We start from the raw sequence: 18,383 nt of genomic DNA on the forward strand, positions 1-18,383 counted from the left end.
GGTTTATCAAACAACAGACCCCCAGAAACTCCCGCCCAGACCCTCCAGCTGTCTCTGATTGCTTTTTATTAATAACTGACACCCTTGTTTGTCCATAGAAATTTCAGGACATCGAGGAAGCTCACATCCAGAACATGAAGGAGATGATTCACTCGTATTCCCGGTCCATAGAAGAGACGCACTTACAGATCGGGGAGGTGAGTTCGATGTCCAACTGCTACACAACTCAAGACAATATAAATCTTGACTTGGTGTGACTGGAGAGATTTGTACCAAAACTTAGCAAATTGAGGACCAAAAAATACTCGCCCAAATGGTTTAATAATATCAAGAGAAAGAAAATGCTGTATAGTGCATACAAAAGGGATGGAAAGAAATGGAAAGAAACATTTCTCTTGAAGCTAAAGCTAATGCAAAGACCTTTTTTCAATACTACAACAGCAAGAGGTCAATAAAGGAGGAAGTGAAACAGATAAAGGGCATAAATTTAAGTATCCTTGAAAACGAACAAGATGTGGCAAATGTTCTCAATGAGTATTTCACTTAGGTTTTTACAAAAGGAAAGACAGATAACATGCCACAGGTTAACAATCGTCCAGGCAAACCCTAAGAGAGATCAGGATAAATGAGGAGGAGGTACTAAAGGGACTAGCAGAATTAAAAACAAACAAATCACCTGGGCCAGATGGGATATTTCCAACAGTACTTAAAGAAATGAGGGAAATTATTTATAGGCCGCTAACTCAATTATTCCAAATGACACTTAGAACAGGGGATGTGCCAACTGACTGGAAGACAGCAAATGTCATACCAATCCACAAGAAAGGGGACAAAACTTAGCCAGGAAATTACAGACCAATCAGTCTCACCTGCATCACCTGTAAAATGTTGGAAAAAATGATTAGACAGAAAATAGAGGAGCATCTTAATGAAAACCATATTCTTGGAGATAGTCAACATGGGTTTAGACGAGGCGGATCGTGTCTTACTAATTTATTGGAGTTTTTTGAACATGCAACTGCAGCTGTAGATCATGTGAAAGCATATGATATACTTAGATTTAAAAAAAAAGGCTTTTGATAAGGTTCCACACCAAAGACTGATCCTCAAATTGGAAGCTGTAGCCATTCAGGGTAATGTAAATAGATGGATTATGAACTGGTTGATGTATAGGAAACAGAGGGTGTCGATTAGAGGAGTCACTTCTAACTGGAGTGAGGTTATTAGTGGAGTTCCAAAGGGATCAGTACTAGGGTCTGTGCTTTTTCTAATCTATATTAATGATCTGGACTCTGGGATAGTTAGCAAACTTGTCAAATTTGCAGATGATACTAAAATAGGTGGCTCAGCAGATACAATCTCGGCATCACAGGCTATTCAAAAGGACTTGGATAATATTCAGTTGTGGGCGACACCTGGCAGATGAAATTCAATGTGGACAAGTGCAAGGTAATACATGCAGGTAACAAAAATGTCCACTATAATTACACTATGGGAGGAATAGAACTAGATGAAGTAACGCATGAGAAAGACCTAGGAGTCTATGTGGACTCCTCACTTTCTCCATCCAAACAATGTGGGGAAGCAATAAAAAAGGCAAACAGGATGTTAGGGTATATTGTCAAAAGTGTAGAATTGAGACAAGGGCAGTGATGTTCAGACTGTACAATGCACTAGTTTAGGATGCACAATCTAGGATGTAAAACCTTTTATATTGCTTACTGTATCTCCTATACATTTGTGTAAATTCTAAATTTGTAAAATGTATTATGCCTGAACTGCACTGTATTATTGCACTTTGTATTGCTCTTATATTTTGTAAGTCGCCCTGGACAAGGGTGTCTGCTAAGAAATAAATAATAATGATAATAATAATAATTAGACCTCATCTGGAATACTTTGCTGTGGTTCGCACAGCTGCTTGTCTGAGAGACTGTCATCGAGGGCCAGTATACACGGCAAACAGGCACAGCTCACACACGCACAGTACGGCAATCTGCAGACAAACTATGTGACTCACACCCAGGGCCGTCAGAGAGACAATGGCTTCAGAAGTCACTGTTCACTGACGTCAAAAGTGTTAAAAATGTTTTGAAGTCTGTTGATTCATTTCAGTTTGTTTTCAACTCTAAGTCAATCCCTGCCTGTTCCGTGTGAGTGTCATGCCAAGCCTTGCCGTGGGGGGGCGCCACATGCACACCAGCAGGGTCTGTGTGGCGCCACTTAAAGGCAGTTGGAGGAGGAATGCATTTTTAAACGGACGGAAAATCAAGTGTGATAAAGTAATCCTGTCTTCGTGAGGAGCGAGAACCGAGGCTGTCTCTGCCGATGAGCGGAGAGACTGCGCTGACTCGAGTGCCAGCCTGGATCTCAGCAGCTTGTCTTGTGAACGGTCTTGTGGTTGAGTGCATTAAGAAGCAGCCCGGGCTTTATTTGGGGCAGAGGAAGGAGAGCCAATTCTTTCTACCTTAACCCTGTAGACTGCGTCAGTGTTTGAAAGACTCTGCAAACAAGTACTTGATCAATACATATAGTTTAATCATCAATTTATCAGAAACTAAATGATTCACTAAATAGCGTAGTTTCAAATGAGACTCTCTGCTACAGCTGTGTGGTTTTCTATAGATCAGCTTGTTTTTTATATCCACTAAGGCTTTACAGAGCAGTTTAGCCCCAGAGTCACTACTTGGTGCTTCACAGATGCACTCGGACCTTGTGGAGGTGAATATTCCTGCCCTCCTGCTCTGTCACAGAGTCTCTTACTGCCATGACGTCCGTAGGGACACCAGCTGGGATGTGGGACAGCCTCCTCTCGGCCGCAGTCACAGTCGGTCCCTCACAGTAACGTGTGAACACGCCTGAACACAAACTCACACATTTCCTGTCCAGCATGAAGCACGCCTGCTATGGCAGACATCTGTCGTGTCTCCACTGTTTCTCACAGCTCCTGTGCTGGTTTTTCTGCACGCGTGGTAAAGGATGCTGTGGAACAATGTTCTATATATAATATATTGAACCAAGCTGTTTGCCTTGACAAATGCAGAAGACACAACCATGAGTTGTTGGTCTGTAATCTTCTTTACCGATAGGACATTTATTTTTGCAACACAGCGGGTGAAAAGGGATTAGTGTAGGAATGCTTCACTGTACGAGGCCAGGTACCATTTGCAAATAAGGTCGATTGGTGTTCGTAGAATTCCAGCACTGTCCTGAACACTCCCATTCATGGCCTGTTTTATATAAATAAACGTGTAGATTACACTGCTTTTTGGAAGAAGAGGCAAACTATCATATTGCCAGACCAAAAACACGTCAGCGCGGCCAGTTGGCAGTCGGTCGGAGAAGACGTATTTCTTCTGTCACCTCATCCGAGTGTCCGTCAGCGCTGGGGTCCCGGCTGTGGCCCCCCAGGGTGCCCTGTCCCGGTCAGAGCCCCCCTCCTCGGGGGTCTTTGTAACACAGCGGCACCTTCATGGTTCTCCGTATAACAGACTCAAATACAACAAATTCAAACCAGTTTAGGAACAGTGGTGTATTATATATATATAATATTGATGTGATCGTTCTGACCCCCTGTTTGTTTTCAAGGTGCACAATGAGTTTGTCAACAACATGGAAAACACTACAGTGGAAAACTTGATACAGAAGTTAGCGGAGACCAAAGGAACTGGAAAAGAGCGACCTGGTGAGTGTTTGTGCATATAGATCTATCCGTCTATCTATCTATCTATCTGTCTATCATATCATCTTTCATTGTCGGCATCTCTAGTTGAATTGCTGGTTCATGGTTTGGTATGAACCAGCAATGTATGTTGAACACATGTGTTTAACATGATGTGTTAAAAGTTTTTGGATCTGTTAAATAAAGTTTAATTTAAAATCTCTACATATAAAGCATATACAGTTTAAAAACATGTTTATACATGTTTTCTTAAGCAGGAAATCGTACCATATGCGCTTATTGTTGAACATGTTTGCATGCTCACATAATCACTGGCACTCCGCTGATGAAAGGTTTCCAACAATAATACTTTCATCAGATGTCTGCTAACTGGCTGCTGGTTTTCAAAAGATCTTATAAAGTTAAACACTGGAAAGGCCAAGGGTCCCTTGATTACTGTAGCATAGCATAGTTTACACAAGAGTAATTGTTGAGCCGTGACCCCACAAAGCCAGTTTTGACCGCTTAGTCTAGAAGTTAAGCAAAGCCGCACTACTTGTCACATGCTAACTGGAATGTCAAGGCCGCCTACCTTTTCAAGAGATTAAATCTATTGACTCTGATAGGTTTTCCATGCCTTAATTGCCTCTCTCTCTCTCTCTCTCTCCCTGAGTCCCCAGCTCGCTCACTCTGTCTCTCCAGCTCTGACTTGTGTTACTGTTGTTGCAGAGAACTGTGTATCCTCACCACTGTTTATTTCTCAGTCCAGTATATCCTTCCTTTTAAAGAGGTGGAATCTGTCCCTTTTTGCAGTGCTGTTGTCCCTTGAATTATTGATGGGTAAAGCAGGCCTGTCGAAAGTGCCCGACCGGGGGTTCCACTGGGAGCGATATCGCATCACGGCAATGAAAACAAATTCGACAGTGAGCCCTTGCTTAGCGTTCAGCTCCCTGCCTTTGACCTCCGCGTTACAGAGTGGTGAAGCGTTGCTCTCGATCGTTGTTTACCCCTCTGTCTCAGAGAAAAGGCAGAAGGGATGAAAGAAGACGCCGAATATAGAAGCACAATCACGTGCTGGAAGTCTTTAGTAGACGTGGTAGTTCTGACGACCCCACCCTGTCTCGGGTCTCTGTCTGCCTCTCCCACCTGCTCCGGGGGCGCTATACTGCAGCCCGTATGGCCGCCGGACACATCCGCCCCCCGCGCTTCAAAAGACGCACGGCTCCTGCTCAGCCTTTATTTTCCTTTTCTCTGTTAAGCAGAGTTGATTTTTTGCACTGGATTACGACTCATAAAAGTTAATGTTATTTGCTTGTGTAGCGTTACATTGCATCAGGTACCGCAGACAAAGGGCCTCTTAAGTGTGTTTGTGTATACACAGAGGTTGACCTTTGTGTCGAGGCTCAGCGTCCGCGCACCAGGAGTGATCATTTGTTGTGACAGCAGAATTAATTGAGGCTAAAACAGTCGAAATTCCACTTGTATCAAGCTGTTCATTAGAAACTGCACTCCGGCTTCAGCGCTGTCAGAAAAATAACCTGTCCTCCTGTGATTAAATAGCAGAATGATGGTCGGTCCAGTGCTTTCGAGAGAGAGGTTGAATAAACTTTCTACTGCGGAAACAATCCCGAAGTGACACGCTGCGAGGGGGGTCAGAGTGGGCATTGATATCCAGCTGAGCTGTCGACTGGCTCCGAGCCAGGCACGCAAGCCCAGCACCATGTGAAGCATATGCGATTTCAGAAACTGTCCTTCTCTCATGCGTGAGCTGCTGCCTCACCGAGATCTGCCTTTATATAAGCCACGTCTTCTGTCTGTTTACAAAATGTTTAAACAACGCGTAACGTCTCCCTGTCGTGGTTTAGGTGAGGTTGGCGTGTTTGTCGTGGGGCAGCTCAGTAAATATTGTGTAGCGGATTGTGTATCTGGCTGGTGTGCTTTCTTAAGAACATAAGACAGTGTCCAGTCGAGAGGAGGCCATTCGCCCCATCGTGCTCGTTTGGTGTCCATTAATAACTAAGTGATCAAGGATCCTATCCAGTCTGTTTTTGAATGTTCCCAAATTGTCTCTTCAGCCACATCGCTGGGGAGTTTGTTCAGATTGTGACGCCTCTCTGTGTGAAGAAGTGTCTCCTGTTTTCTGTCTTGAATGCCTTGAAGCCCAATTTCCATTTGTGTCCCCGGGTGCGTGTGTCCCTGCTGATCTGGAAAAGCTCCAGTCGAGTCTGAGGATGTTTCCTGGGCTTTTGTTTTTTTTAATGGCGCAGTGTGTGCCAGTTGTGCAAACCCAGGGAACATCCACAGTATCTCAAGGAAACCTTTAAAGTCGCTCACTTAGCCAACAACATACCAGATAAGGGTCCACTCAGAGGCTTTTGGGGTTTTCCACAAAGAATGACAGCTCCACTCGCACATGTCTCCTTTCCAAACACCAGATTCTCAGGTAGCTCTAAAGCAAGGTCCTGGGGTGCATAAATATAATGAAAACACAGGAATATGTCTCCTGACTCGATGCACTTATTCTGTTTCTTGCGAAGGACGTTTGCAGGCAGAGATTAAAGGGCGGTTGTGACTGAGTTACGGGAGAGCGGCCCTCTTTTGGTCGGGACTAAGCGGACACAGTCATCTCGTCACTAGAGAGTGAACAGGGGCTGATATTGCACAGTAGAGTAGCTCGGTTATCGCTGTGCTTTATCCACTTCACTAGATGATGCGTGCCTTTCGTGACACTTGTCCCAGTGCAGCGCCGAGAACAATGCATTAATTCTACATTTGACTGCGGTTCTCGAGGGAAACCATATTGAACCGCCGCTGTATTTCTTTGACTTAAATATCATTAGGTTTGTTTTTTCAGGTCAAGGAATGCAGTGTTATAAAACACCGCTGCGGGCTCCTGTGTGTCCTGCGAGTAAACACTGTTTCCATTTCCTCGATGTGCGCTGGCTTTTAGTCCGATCCGTACAAAGAAAGGGGTTTAAAAGGCACTTAGGACTGTCGTGTTCCTGAGGTTTATTTTTCTTTTTAAAAGGCTGTAATTAGAGACGCAAGAAAACGGAACCTAACCTGAATCTCTGTGCCTTTAAAATGAAGACTAGCAGACTTCACACTATATTAGAAAATTATTACAATTCTCTGTCTTATAGGTTTATTACTTTGATAATCACTCAGTTCAGATATTTATTATGCCTAAGAAAGGTATAGAAAAACACTGATAGAAAAATATAACGTTCTAAAAATATGTTTTGCTTTTCTGATTGAGAGATCAGGACAGTATGAGAGAAGATTGATTAAAATGCTCCAGTTGTTTATCAGTTTTCCACTGATGTGCTGTATAACGAGGTCCTTGTGTTTTGTTTGGCTCAAGTACAGTTTCAAAACACAAAACGCCGGCCATATTTCTAATATATGGTGCTGTGAATTAATCCGTGCCTTACAAGTCAACACAGTATTTCACTGAAATGTACTGACTTTTGTTACGATCCTATAGGGTTCAAGGCTGCACAGCAAAGTGTTTAGTGTCTGAGATCCGAGAGGTTTGTGTTTCTAAATGTCTCCGTTCTCCAGGTTGGACTGTTTGCATATTTAAACGATTCCCAGCTCCTGGATTATGCGTGCTGCATTATTTAAGCCCTGTTGTTAGCACTGATTGGTTGAAGTATGCATTAGTAGCCGTCAACAAACCTAAATGGATTCTCATCGGCGCCGAGACCCCAGGCCTCCTCCGGCCCCCGGGGGTCTGCTGAGGTTCCAATTCGTCAGTATCTGAAAAGCCCCCTCTCTGTGCATTGAATACGTTTGATACGTTGTGTTTGACGTGCAAGACTGGGAGGTAAAGATGTAAAATTGATGAGCAGTAAATGAAGCGTGCTGTTTGTTATCCTTTCCAAGGCCTGGCAAAGTTAAAACCGAACCATCTGTTTTCCTTTTACGTAAGATCATAAGATCCCGTTGCCTTCGAAAAACAAATAACAACGAGACTGCCATGATAGCGCCTCGTCCCCGAGTGACCGGGGGTCCTGTCCCCACGCTGTGTACTTCTGTGTGTGATGTGTTTAACGCTGCCCCGTGTCTGTGTTTGTAAATACGATTTTCTGGGAATGGCAGTGCTTGGCTCACACGCCGAGTGTGGACTCAGACAAGTGTTGACTTTGATTTGGGGGAAGATCAGACCTCGGTGATGCTCACCAGACACCGTGCTGTGGAACCGGCCCTGTGGGGCTGTGCCGTTTCTAGTGTGCTGTTTTGTACTGCTCTGGGTCTGTCCGTCTCCTGTGTGCCGTACTGCTCCCTCACCACTGTTCCAGTCAGTAATGAAGGAAACTAGTGCGAGAGTTAGCACCGAGTTGGTGAAATGGCACTGAGCGCACGAGCCCCAGGTGAAGTGTCTGTGTGTTTGTGTTTTGTGTAGGTCCCATTGAGTTTGAGGAGTGCAACACTGCCATTGTCACAGAAGGTCAGTATCCTCCTCTGACACGCACTTGTGTGTTTGTAATATAACAACATGTTTCCAATTCCTTTAAAATAAATACATAATAATAATATTGCTTATTTATTGATTTAATTTCTTAGTCAAACATTCTTAAAAAATTTAATTTAACTTTATTTTATTATCTGTTCACTTTATTTATTGATTTATGTATCTATTTGTAATTGTGCATGTTGACAGTACAGCACCATCATGGAGGTTCAGGATGTTTATATTTTAAGTTAATTCCTGTGTCTCTGGTAAACTGTTCACCAAATAATGAAACTCTTTGTGTTTTCTGAAATGGAGCACATAGTAACAGAGTTTTGTACATATAGATATAGATGTATATATGTGTTTGTGTTTCGTCTGTGTATAACATATGAATATACAGCTCTGGAAAAAATTAAGAGACCACTTCAAGTTCAGAAATCAATGTTAAGTGGTCTCTTAATTTTTCCAGAACTGTGTGTGTGTGAAGCAGTGTAATGTCTTATTGTTGTAGATCAGTGTGGGGGACAGTCCCCCGTTTTGCACTTTCACTGCACTTCAGTGGCAACAGGGTTCGAGGATTAATTCTTAAGTGTAAAATATAATGACTTGTTTGTTTGTGTCCATGTTAGCGTACATGTGTCTCAGACGCTTTTGTTTGTATGCATTTCACTCGATCTGCATAGTATTAAAACGTTGGGGTTTTGGAGACTGGAAATGTGCTTTTTATTTTGTAATTAAATTAACTCCAATCCAATCGAAACTAGGAGCGAAGCCACGGAAGAGAAAAGCATTCGCGATACCGGGCCGAAGGAAAGACAAGGACACGGACTCCACGTGAGTGACACGGGTTCACACGTTACATCTCGCCCTTCATACACGGATTACAATCATATATCGACACGAATAACAATCACTTTCGCTGGAATGAAGGACATAATTAACATAAAGTCCATTAATAGGATTAACACTTAAAATAGGACGTGCCTTTTAATCCATTTCAGAACCCAAAATACATATATATTAAACACACGGATAGAGCAGTGAATTCTGTGCGTTTTCACTGGTTTTATAGATTATAATTGATTCCCTTTTATTGTTTAGTATTTGCTGCACCAGATGGACAGACATTAGTGTTCAATTATTTAAAAAGAGACGGGGGTGGGGTGGGGCTGAAAATTAAGAATACATTTTCCATGTCTTTCCATGACTCGGGTTCATCAAAGTGGAGTTCATTAAGATGCGTCTCCTTTTATATAATATTTTATATAATTGTCTATATATGTATTTTATATTTGCATTAAAATCTACAGCATTGTAACATTTGTAACATTGATACGACAGTCCGGCATTTATAAATTCACGCCTGTCAGCAGCACTTTTATTTCCCACATAACTGGCAGCAGCAAACGAACCACAAACCCTCCAGTACGAAGTCATTGTTTCTGAGAGTGAAATGAATCTTTATTTTACAGAGAGTCCACAGAAGCCGAATCAGTAGTAAGTAAATGCTTTTCATTATTCTCGTCACTATTTTATCTCCTGTTGGACTTTTTGAAAAAGTAATCGCTGTGTGATTTGTATTGTCGGTTGATTGACGTGAGTGAACCCTGCATGTTGTTTCCAATAAAGGATCACAGTAGATGCACTGAGACCCCCGTTACTTCTCAGAGGACTGTGCCCTGTGTCTGCTGTCTTTTCTCGTTGTGTTGTTTTGAAACGCTGGACGGCCGCGTCTTTGACCTGTTCCCTCTCTAGCTGTGCTGACGACCCCTCTGTGTGTTAAACCTCCTGCTCCTTCCCTTTGCCTCTTGACTTCCTGTTTAAACTCTCTCTTTGTCTGTGTTATTGAAGAAGACTTCCAATGGAGCTCCCTCTGGCTACTATGGGAGAATAGATTTACAGAACGCTGTAAGTAAACCCCTTTAGGCCAAATCCATTTCCACACATGAACGCTGTGCTGCTTATTGTTGTTTTAGTGGAACGACTGATAAAATAGGCCATGAACCACAAGGTATCAGACTTAACATCTCTTACATTGGTGCATCTGCTCCTGGCTTGCTTTACTAACGCTGGCTTAGTCTGAAGCCTAACCCGTGTCGGCAGGCGTGCGCTTGGAGTGGCAGCCGGCTGCGTGTCCCGTGTGTGGCGTGGCAGCGCTGTGGACACGTGTGTGCAGCTCTGCAGGGAGATGCTCTGTGGCGCCTTTTCTCTGTCCCTGTTCTGGTCTTTAATACGGTGGTTTTTAGCAGGTGCTCTTGATGCTTTAAAATATCTTCCTAGCTCTGCAATTATTAGTGTCTTGTGTGTCTCGATATACACACACACGTATCTATAGATAGAAGATCACACATTTGATGACTGTAAAGTTCTTTACTCAGTAGTATTGGAACCCTTGCTGTGAACTGCTGTATGACCCTGCTGTGATGGGACGCACTGTGTAGTTTCCTCACTGCAGTGCCTGTGTGTGCGATAACACACTCCGCTTTGTCATTACTTTGCCATTCGCTGCTGCTTTTGTTTTTTAGTTTTTCTCCAGTCTCTTGACCCGTCTCTGCTGAAGCACTTCGGCTAAAGCCAGCATTGTTGTCTGTGATTGTGTTTTATGCTCGCCAGACTGCGTGAAATATATACTTTTAAAGTGACTTATGTGTTTCTGATTTCTTCTAGAATGTTCCACAAGTTGATGAGGAAGGTTTCTGCATCAAGCCAGAGATCAACGAGAACGATATCCTGCATCATTGTGCCCTAGTGCCACCCATAGTGCAGCGCAATCACTACCCATAGTGCACCAGTCTGAGCCCCTGGGCCGCAATGCGATCATTACCCATAGTGCACCAGTCTGAGCCCCTGGGCTGTACTGGTTTGAGCCCCATGTTTAACTGTTTTGCATACTTCATTATTGATGTCAAACCTTCAGAATGATGTTTGGTGTTTCTGTGAAGACCAGCTCCTTAACTCTTTACAAACATGCCAAAGACAGCACTTTCTACTCCTCGAGCGACTCGGACGACGAGGACGAGCCCAGGCGCTTCCACGTGGAGATCAAACCGGTCCAGCCCAACAACGGGAACCACCAGGCGCTGTCCTCCATCGATGAGCTGAAGGCCACGATCAGCAACATCACGCTGTCGCCCTCGACCTCGGTAGGTATATGCAGTCCCGATGCAGCGCAGGGAAGGAGAACAGTCTTTGTGTTGTAGTTGTTTGTACTGCAGTCTTGAGATCGCTGAGAACAGATCCCAAAATATAAAGGAAGAAACTAAAAGGCTCTGCTCTGGTTCTCCAGCGCTCTCCCTGCCTCTGGAAATGCATGTTTTAGGCCTAAGCCCGAGATCCGTGCCGGTCCTGTCGGATTCACAGAGGAAACACTAGATGGCGACAGTCGATGTAGATGTGTGTAGGAAAGTACACCGAAGTCCAATTACATGGACATAGCGTGGTGATAAAGGAGAAGTTTGTGTTTGGATTATACCGAGAACAGGCATGTAATCCGTAGGAAGTGTTTTTATATGTTCTCCAGTTGAATGTCGTTGTCGAAGTCCTGCGCTGACAGAGGGATGTGAATCGGAGCCCCAGGTCTGCCCTTCACTAGATGATTGATATTTAAGGAGTGAGTTTCAGGACAAAAACACAGTCTGAACCCTTGCTGTTATTCTCGGTGGTGTTTTCCATTAGCGTGGCGATGGTTTTGCTTCTGTTATTGTTGTGTCACTGATGGTTACAGTGAAACCTATGCTCTGAGGAGCGCAGAGTCACAGCTGACAGCCCCCTCTCTGTGCGGCTGCGGGGGGCTCGTACTCTGACGCCATGCTGCGGTGCTCGGTGTAACTCAGTCGATTCAGTTTAAGCACACGTGTAATATGACTGTAACACAGTCTGTGACTATTTTGCTTTTCCTCGTCTCTTATATCATCCTTCCTGCACTCGGGATTTAATCATTTATAGCGTAAGAGGTAGAATCATAAGACTATGGTAAGGAGAACTATTTCTGCAGGCTGATGCTCGACACGGCTGAGTAGGTCTGTGTTGTGTGGAAACCAGTTAAACTGTAGACTGACTGGATGTGCTTGCTGAGGGACATTTCTGTGCATCTTATTATCAGTTCTACCACAGTCTAGTGTTTAAGTTATTTTCTTCAGTGAGAAGTCAAATGAAACAATGAATCAAATAGTTTCAGAGCTGGGAAACCCTTTCAAATGAGTTGTTGTTGTGGATGAGACCTGAAGCTTTTAATTATTGTAATTGGTGCGTGAACTGTGAGGGCAGTAGAATGGGGGTTCACTGATTGCCTCGCTGTGGGAGAGCGCATGTGAGACAGCCCAGACGACAGCGTGAGAGGTTGGCGTTTCTGTCCTCAGTGGTGGAGATTGTACCGTCCGCCGAGCCGGTTCACAGCTGGCGGTCGAGAGGGTCGGGCGCAGGGAGCCTTGGAGCAGAGCAAGCTGCCCGAGTGTAATCACCCTTTCCCATGAACCCGTGCCCACTGTCTGTGCGCTGCTAATAAAAACAATCGCAGCATATTACCAGCCCCACAATGCACACTCAGCTCGCTGATATCTCCGTTATATCTGATCTTCCTGAGTGGCTGTTTTCACACCACCGTGTCCTCGTGATGCCATTGTGCTGTAGGTTTCCGAGTCTCTATCCCAATTCCAGCACCTTCCATGTGTTTAGGTGTTAATTCAATGATATGCCCAAACAATTATGTATTTAGAACATAAGAACATAACACAGTATCCAATTGAGAGGAGCCCATTCGCCCCATCGTGCTCGTTTGGTGTCCATTAATAACTAAGTGATCAAGGATCCTATCCAGTCTGTTTTTGAATGTTCCCAAATTGTCTCTTCAGCCACATCGCTGGGGAGTTTGTTCAGATTGTGACGCCTCTCTGTGTGAAGAAGTGTCTCCTGTTTTCTGTCTTGAATGCCTTGAAGCCCAATTATTGTAGAGCTGCATTGTGTTCATGTATAGACTCTATTAATGCTCCCGTGTTATCAGAAGAGATTGTTCTTCAATCCCTTCGTTCCCTCAGAGGAAACACACTGGGGACAACAGCGCAGGGAGGTCATAACATAGCTTTATATGATGTGGAAATGCTTGCATCTCCAGGTTCCTAGATGTAATATTTGACATTATTTTATTGTACTAATTAGATTCTTCAAAATGTAAATAAATGCTTCAGTCGTAATAGATCCCAAATCAGAAAGTTGCTACATTCATACATTTTCAGCATGATTAGGCACTTATTTTATTTTAAACTGTATCTTTGTCTGAATATAATATCTGTATTGTTTTTGCTCAATGTTTCCATTTGATCTTTCTTTTTAAATACGGAGGATTATCTTTCATAGTTTCACTTCCCACCAGAAGCTCAGGGTATTTCTGCGGGACACTATACATTTTAATAAGTTATTTTTCTTTCTCCCACAAAGGAAATCAGACTTTCTTGTGTTTGACTACTTTTTTCCCTGTGTTTCGTTACAAATACATACATATATGGAAATGTTCGAAAAGTTATTTTTTGCTTTTCAGATGTGTTTTGTGTTAAACCTTCTTGACTTAAAAAAATAATAATTTGAGAAAATGTCGCTGGTGACTAACGCGGCGTCATCTGGTGTGAATTACCGCAGGGCTTTTTTCAGACCTGTTCCTCGGCTCCCTTATGTGGAATTCGTTATTAAAACAGCAGTGGAAGTGAAGTGTGTGGCCAGAAAGCGGTAATTGAACCCATTTGCTCTCCGATGCCTGTGGGATCGGCTGTAGCTTTATAGGTCTCTGGTGGTTTAACGGTTTAACTGTATTTCCTTGGCTTTTTCTGAGAAGCGTTATTAGAACTGATGCACAGAGTTTCCATTGAGCCTCTTTGTGCTGCCATGTCAGGAACACGTTAGAGGGCCGTCCTTCTGACTCATGAAAGTGTTTTTTGTGACAGAGATTGAGTGTCGAACAAGGTTACATATTGCGCCGCGTCTGTCGGCATTTCTCTCTCCGGCTTTAATGTCTGGTCTGTGTTAAGGTCGTGTATAAAGAGTCCAGTAATTTATTGTCATTTTTGTGCAGAGAAGGAAAATTGCTCACAACAGGGAGTGCTCAGTCATAGTGACACGTTTATAACTCAAACCATTCTCTCTCTCTCATGCTTCCCCCAGAGGAACAGTCCGGTGAGTATCTTCAGACCTCAGAGCTGCAGCTCCCAGGGTGTTCTGTTGCGCTGAATTGTCCTTGTCCTCATTTTGTGTGTTTGTGTTTTTTTGTGTATTAATTGATGCTAGTGACTTATGTGCACTACGTGTCTGAGGCCCATTCACAGCACTAACATGAGACTAAACCATTAATACCGCGCACACAATCAGAGCTCTTTAAAAGCAGACCAGGAGCTCTGAACACAGTGAACTTCCTGCGTCTTTCTCAACCCCCCCGCCATTACTGTACCCCCACAACGACACAGACCAGCTCCATTCATTGTGCAGCTCGATTGTGGATGTGCGTTGTGGCTTGAGTCTTTGTGTCTGTGAATCTGCTCTTCAGACCAGACTCTTGGCACTGAAAGCCCTGCCGTCCGTCTCCTGTAGCCGCTTCTCCACCAGCCTGGCCTCCGGACGCCTTCACACTGGAATCTGCATCTTCTGCAAACTGCTGGAGCCGTAGATTGTCGCCTCTCTGTCAGCGCTGTGCGACTGTGTCCTTCGCTGTGGCTGGTCCTGTGAAAGGCTTTGTGACGCTCATTGTGTGCTTTTCTGGTCTCTCGTAATGATTGTTGATTTGCTTGTTTGTTGTTTTTCTTCTCAGGGTCAGCTGAAGAGGAACTCATCCAGTGAGTATTCATCAACGTCCCTCTGATATCTCATGTGTCACACTGGCTACACCACACAATTCAGAACAGAGTCTGAGTTTGTCCTAGACTGTGCAAGTGGGTTTATTGTGTGTTTTTAAAAACAACATACGAGTTTATTGACAGCACAAGCGTTATAGTTTGTCTAGTATGTTTAGAGTATGGATGGAGCTTTTATGTAGTATGGGTAGCTCTGAGCGAGGCTGTGTGTCTCGTGTGTGTTGGTCTGAGTGAGGCTCCATGTTTCATCTGTGGAGCTCTGAGTGGCGCCGTGTGTCATATGTGTTGGTCTGAGCAAGGCTATGTCTCGTGTGTGTTGGTCTGAGGGAGGCTGTGTGTCTCGTGTGTGGAGCTCTGAGGGAAGCTGTGTGTTTCATGCCTGTTTCACGTGACTAGGGCTGTCGGGACTCTATGCTCAGTCTCCCGGAGACTTGCAGGGCCCACAAGCGTTTGGTAAGTAACTCGGACTGGGCTGCATGTTCTGGGGCTCGGTGACCAAGGCCTCCAAGCGCCGCCTTTGATTACTGGCTAATTAACCCGATTTACATCTTATTTTATTTGCAAGAATGAACAATAATCTTAACATGAGGGGTGTGAAATGATTAATATAAAATATTGATGCATCATGACGTTTTAAAACAATATGATTTGCAATTCCTTTTGCATCAATATACAACGAGGAACAAGAGTTTCAAAGGGCTGTTAAAGCAAACCTCGATAAATATGACCCACAGAAATTAATAGGAACTGAGAAGATAAAACTGGTGCATTTATATTTTATTTTAATGATTTTCATCTGTTATACATACACGCATATATATTATATAAATATTTATATATGTATGTATATATATTTGTGTATATATATATATGTGTGTGTGTGTGTGTGTGTGTGTGTGTGTATATATATATATATATATATATATATATATATATATATATATATATATATATATATAAACATAAATATAAAATGTCTGTGTATTTAAATAATGTAAATATATTTGTGTATATTTATATATGTATCTATAAATGTTTGCATATGTGTGTGTATATGTATGTATATATACATGTTTTTATACAAACATGCATTTACAAATACATATATATGTATACTGTGTATATCTAATACACAGAATTAAATATCAGATCTATTTTAATATTAGTAAAAGGCAAACTTAGTAAATCAGTTGGTGCTGATAATTGTTCATGTGTATAAAAATGTGAGAAGTAAGTTTAGACTTCCTCTCAGCCCTGCTCTCCTCTCGGAGCGGGTCCGGTGTTTTGGTGAAGCCGACGGCACATAGATGGGGAACAATGCAGCGGTTTCAGATAAAACCCCTCTGTGTTTCAGTACGAGCTTTATCGGCTCCAGTGAACAGTCTTGCGTGCGTCAGAACCGAACCGTATCGGCAGTGTCAAACCTGCTGTGAGGTTTGAGTCATAGTCGGAATAAATGGCGTTCATCTCCTCACAAAACGGCAGCTCCAGTATGTGTAAATGGACGTGCACGTCTCACAATACTTGTTGTGACATTAATTCTGTGCTTATTATGCAGATATGCAATTAAACAGAGGAAGGTGGTGTATTTCACTGGTACATAAGGAGTCCATACACATTTATGTTCAGAGTTTGCTTTATTTGCATCCAGTGTTAAAGCGTTTGAACAGGATTGCCGTCAAAGTGGGCATGAGCTGAACTTGCTCGAGGCTCAGCGGACATGTGACTCGTTGCTCTTCTCGTCTTCCGCTGCTCTCCCTGTTAAAACGTGTGCCATGGATTCAGCTCTGTGTTGTGCTTGGCAGTCCACCTGAGCACAGTGTTCACCCTCACATCGTCACACATGCTCCTCAGTGCTGCGTCTCCTGGGATCGTCAGTCAGGGACAAATGCACAGTCTTATTTTAGATCACTTATATTTTCTTGCAGAAAACCCCCACACAACACATTACTGTACGCCTCTGTGAGCACACAAAGATCACACACAAGGTGCAGCCACAGAGTGCTCAGGTTCTCTGGGCATAAACTAGTAGCGAGAGCACTGTTGTCGTCTTTGTGTTTGTGTTTGTCTTGGGTGTTTTTTCCAGTCACCAGCTGGTCTCTCTTTGACGTTACGTTCCTGAATCCCAAATGGCCCGACAGCTTAAATCTGTTACACGAAAGCAGACAGTCGCACTAATGGGTTTTTGTATTATTTGTGAAACCTTGACTCCGATGTGAAAATACCAGAAGGTAGCATGCTGTTCCCGGCCTGGCAGCCACACTCGCCGTGGGAGAAGTGGCAACCTCTGGAAGCCTTTTTGCAATTTTTGAGCACGTGACGGTTCATGCCGGCCGACCCCGACCCGCTGCAGAGAGGCTGACCGTGTCATCAGTTTAACGACAGAGTGAATGTTTCGCTACACGCATGCAGTGTTGTCCGCGCTAACAATGGATTTGCGCTCGTCTGTGCCCTGATATCGCTAGCAGACATTAAGGAATCCGTGCCAGCGAGGGTTCACAGATAACACACCCTAAAGATCATCTGAAGATGTATTGCATTAAAATGGATAATTTTACTTTTCTTCCGTTATAATCACAGATTCTGAAATGATTTTGTGTGATTTTCTAATCTGTGTAAAGATATTTTAATAACCTAAATGAAATCCACACATCTCACGAATGGCTGGAGATCCTCTCTCTGGACTGCAGTCGTGTGCAGCGGACACTTCCTCGTGTGCATGTGCGTGTCTCTGCAGACGGAGAGCGGTGTCTGTGTGTCTGTACTAACCGTGTTCTCCGTGTGGCAGGCGACGAGCTGGCGAGGTCCCGGCTGCAGGCCTCCTATAACGAGTGAGTTTCTCATTGACTGGGTTTCGTGAAGTGCAAAACAAGACCATCTTCATTTGTAAACATGAAATCCTACAGTCTAAGATTCTTCACACAGGCTGTTCGTATCGGTTAATAAATATCACTGATCAATAAAGCATGGGAGTGTAATGTTAATAACCAAAAATAAGAAGTGCATTATCTAATGTTATGTTATGCATGTGTTGTAGGTTGTGTTGGTGTTGATTGTGTTTCTGTGCTCTGCAGCAGGCGGGTCAACAGCGACCTGCTCTCTCTGGACCCTCTGTTCGGCCCCCCCCTCGATGCCTCATCCTCCGCCGTGTCTTCATCCGCAGGTAAAGGTCTGCGCCGGCTCCTCAGATGCCCACACGGCTCCCACGCTGGCCCACAGTGCCACAGGGCCAGCGATGTATTGACAGGGGCTTCAGACAGTGACCACAGGCAGCTCAGTGGGATTGTGTATTTAGAGTCGTGACAGTGTTATTGGAGCTGGGTCGTCTGCGTGTCTCTGTGTGTCCAGCGGATAGTGTTGCTTTTCTTTCCTTTCTTTGTGTTGCATTCAGTTTTATTTGTGATGTGAAATGGAGACCCAGAAGACAAGG

The 18,383-nt window shown here is 43.7% G+C and overlaps 1 protein-coding gene across 12 annotated transcripts in view; it reads left to right on the top strand.

Moving 5' to 3' along the window:
• Positions 1–18,383, top strand: part of fcho2 (FCH and mu domain containing endocytic adaptor 2) — a 50,373-nt gene that overhangs the window by 19,443 nt on the left and 12,547 nt on the right. For 3 of the 12 annotated variants that reach the window (XM_066711669.1, XM_066711657.1, XM_066711661.1), the window contains exons 7-19: positions 99–197; positions 3,589–3,685; positions 8,070–8,114; positions 8,885–8,954; positions 9,593–9,617; positions 9,972–10,028; positions 10,788–10,845; positions 11,088–11,263; positions 14,271–14,282; positions 14,911–14,935; positions 15,350–15,406; positions 17,742–17,784; positions 18,028–18,116. In XM_066711669.1, the coding sequence (XP_066567766.1) occupies positions 99–197; positions 3,589–3,685; positions 8,070–8,114; positions 8,885–8,954; positions 9,593–9,617; positions 9,972–10,028; positions 10,788–10,845; positions 11,088–11,263; positions 14,271–14,282; positions 14,911–14,935; positions 15,350–15,406; positions 17,742–17,784; positions 18,028–18,116 (853 nt within the window). The remainder of the gene's footprint in view (positions 1–98; positions 198–3,588; positions 3,686–8,069; positions 8,115–8,884; positions 8,955–9,592; positions 9,618–9,971; positions 10,029–10,787; positions 10,846–11,087; positions 11,264–14,270; positions 14,283–14,910; positions 14,936–15,349; positions 15,407–17,741; positions 17,785–18,027; positions 18,117–18,383) is intronic. The other 9 variants (XM_066711664.1, XM_066711666.1, XM_066711667.1 and 6 more) reach the window with 7 other exon arrangements.

This window comes from Amia ocellicauda, chromosome 8, assembly GCF_036373705.1.
Source record: "Amia ocellicauda isolate fAmiCal2 chromosome 8, fAmiCal2.hap1, whole genome shotgun sequence".
Classification (NCBI taxonomy): domain Eukaryota; kingdom Metazoa; phylum Chordata; class Actinopteri; order Amiiformes; family Amiidae; genus Amia; species Amia ocellicauda.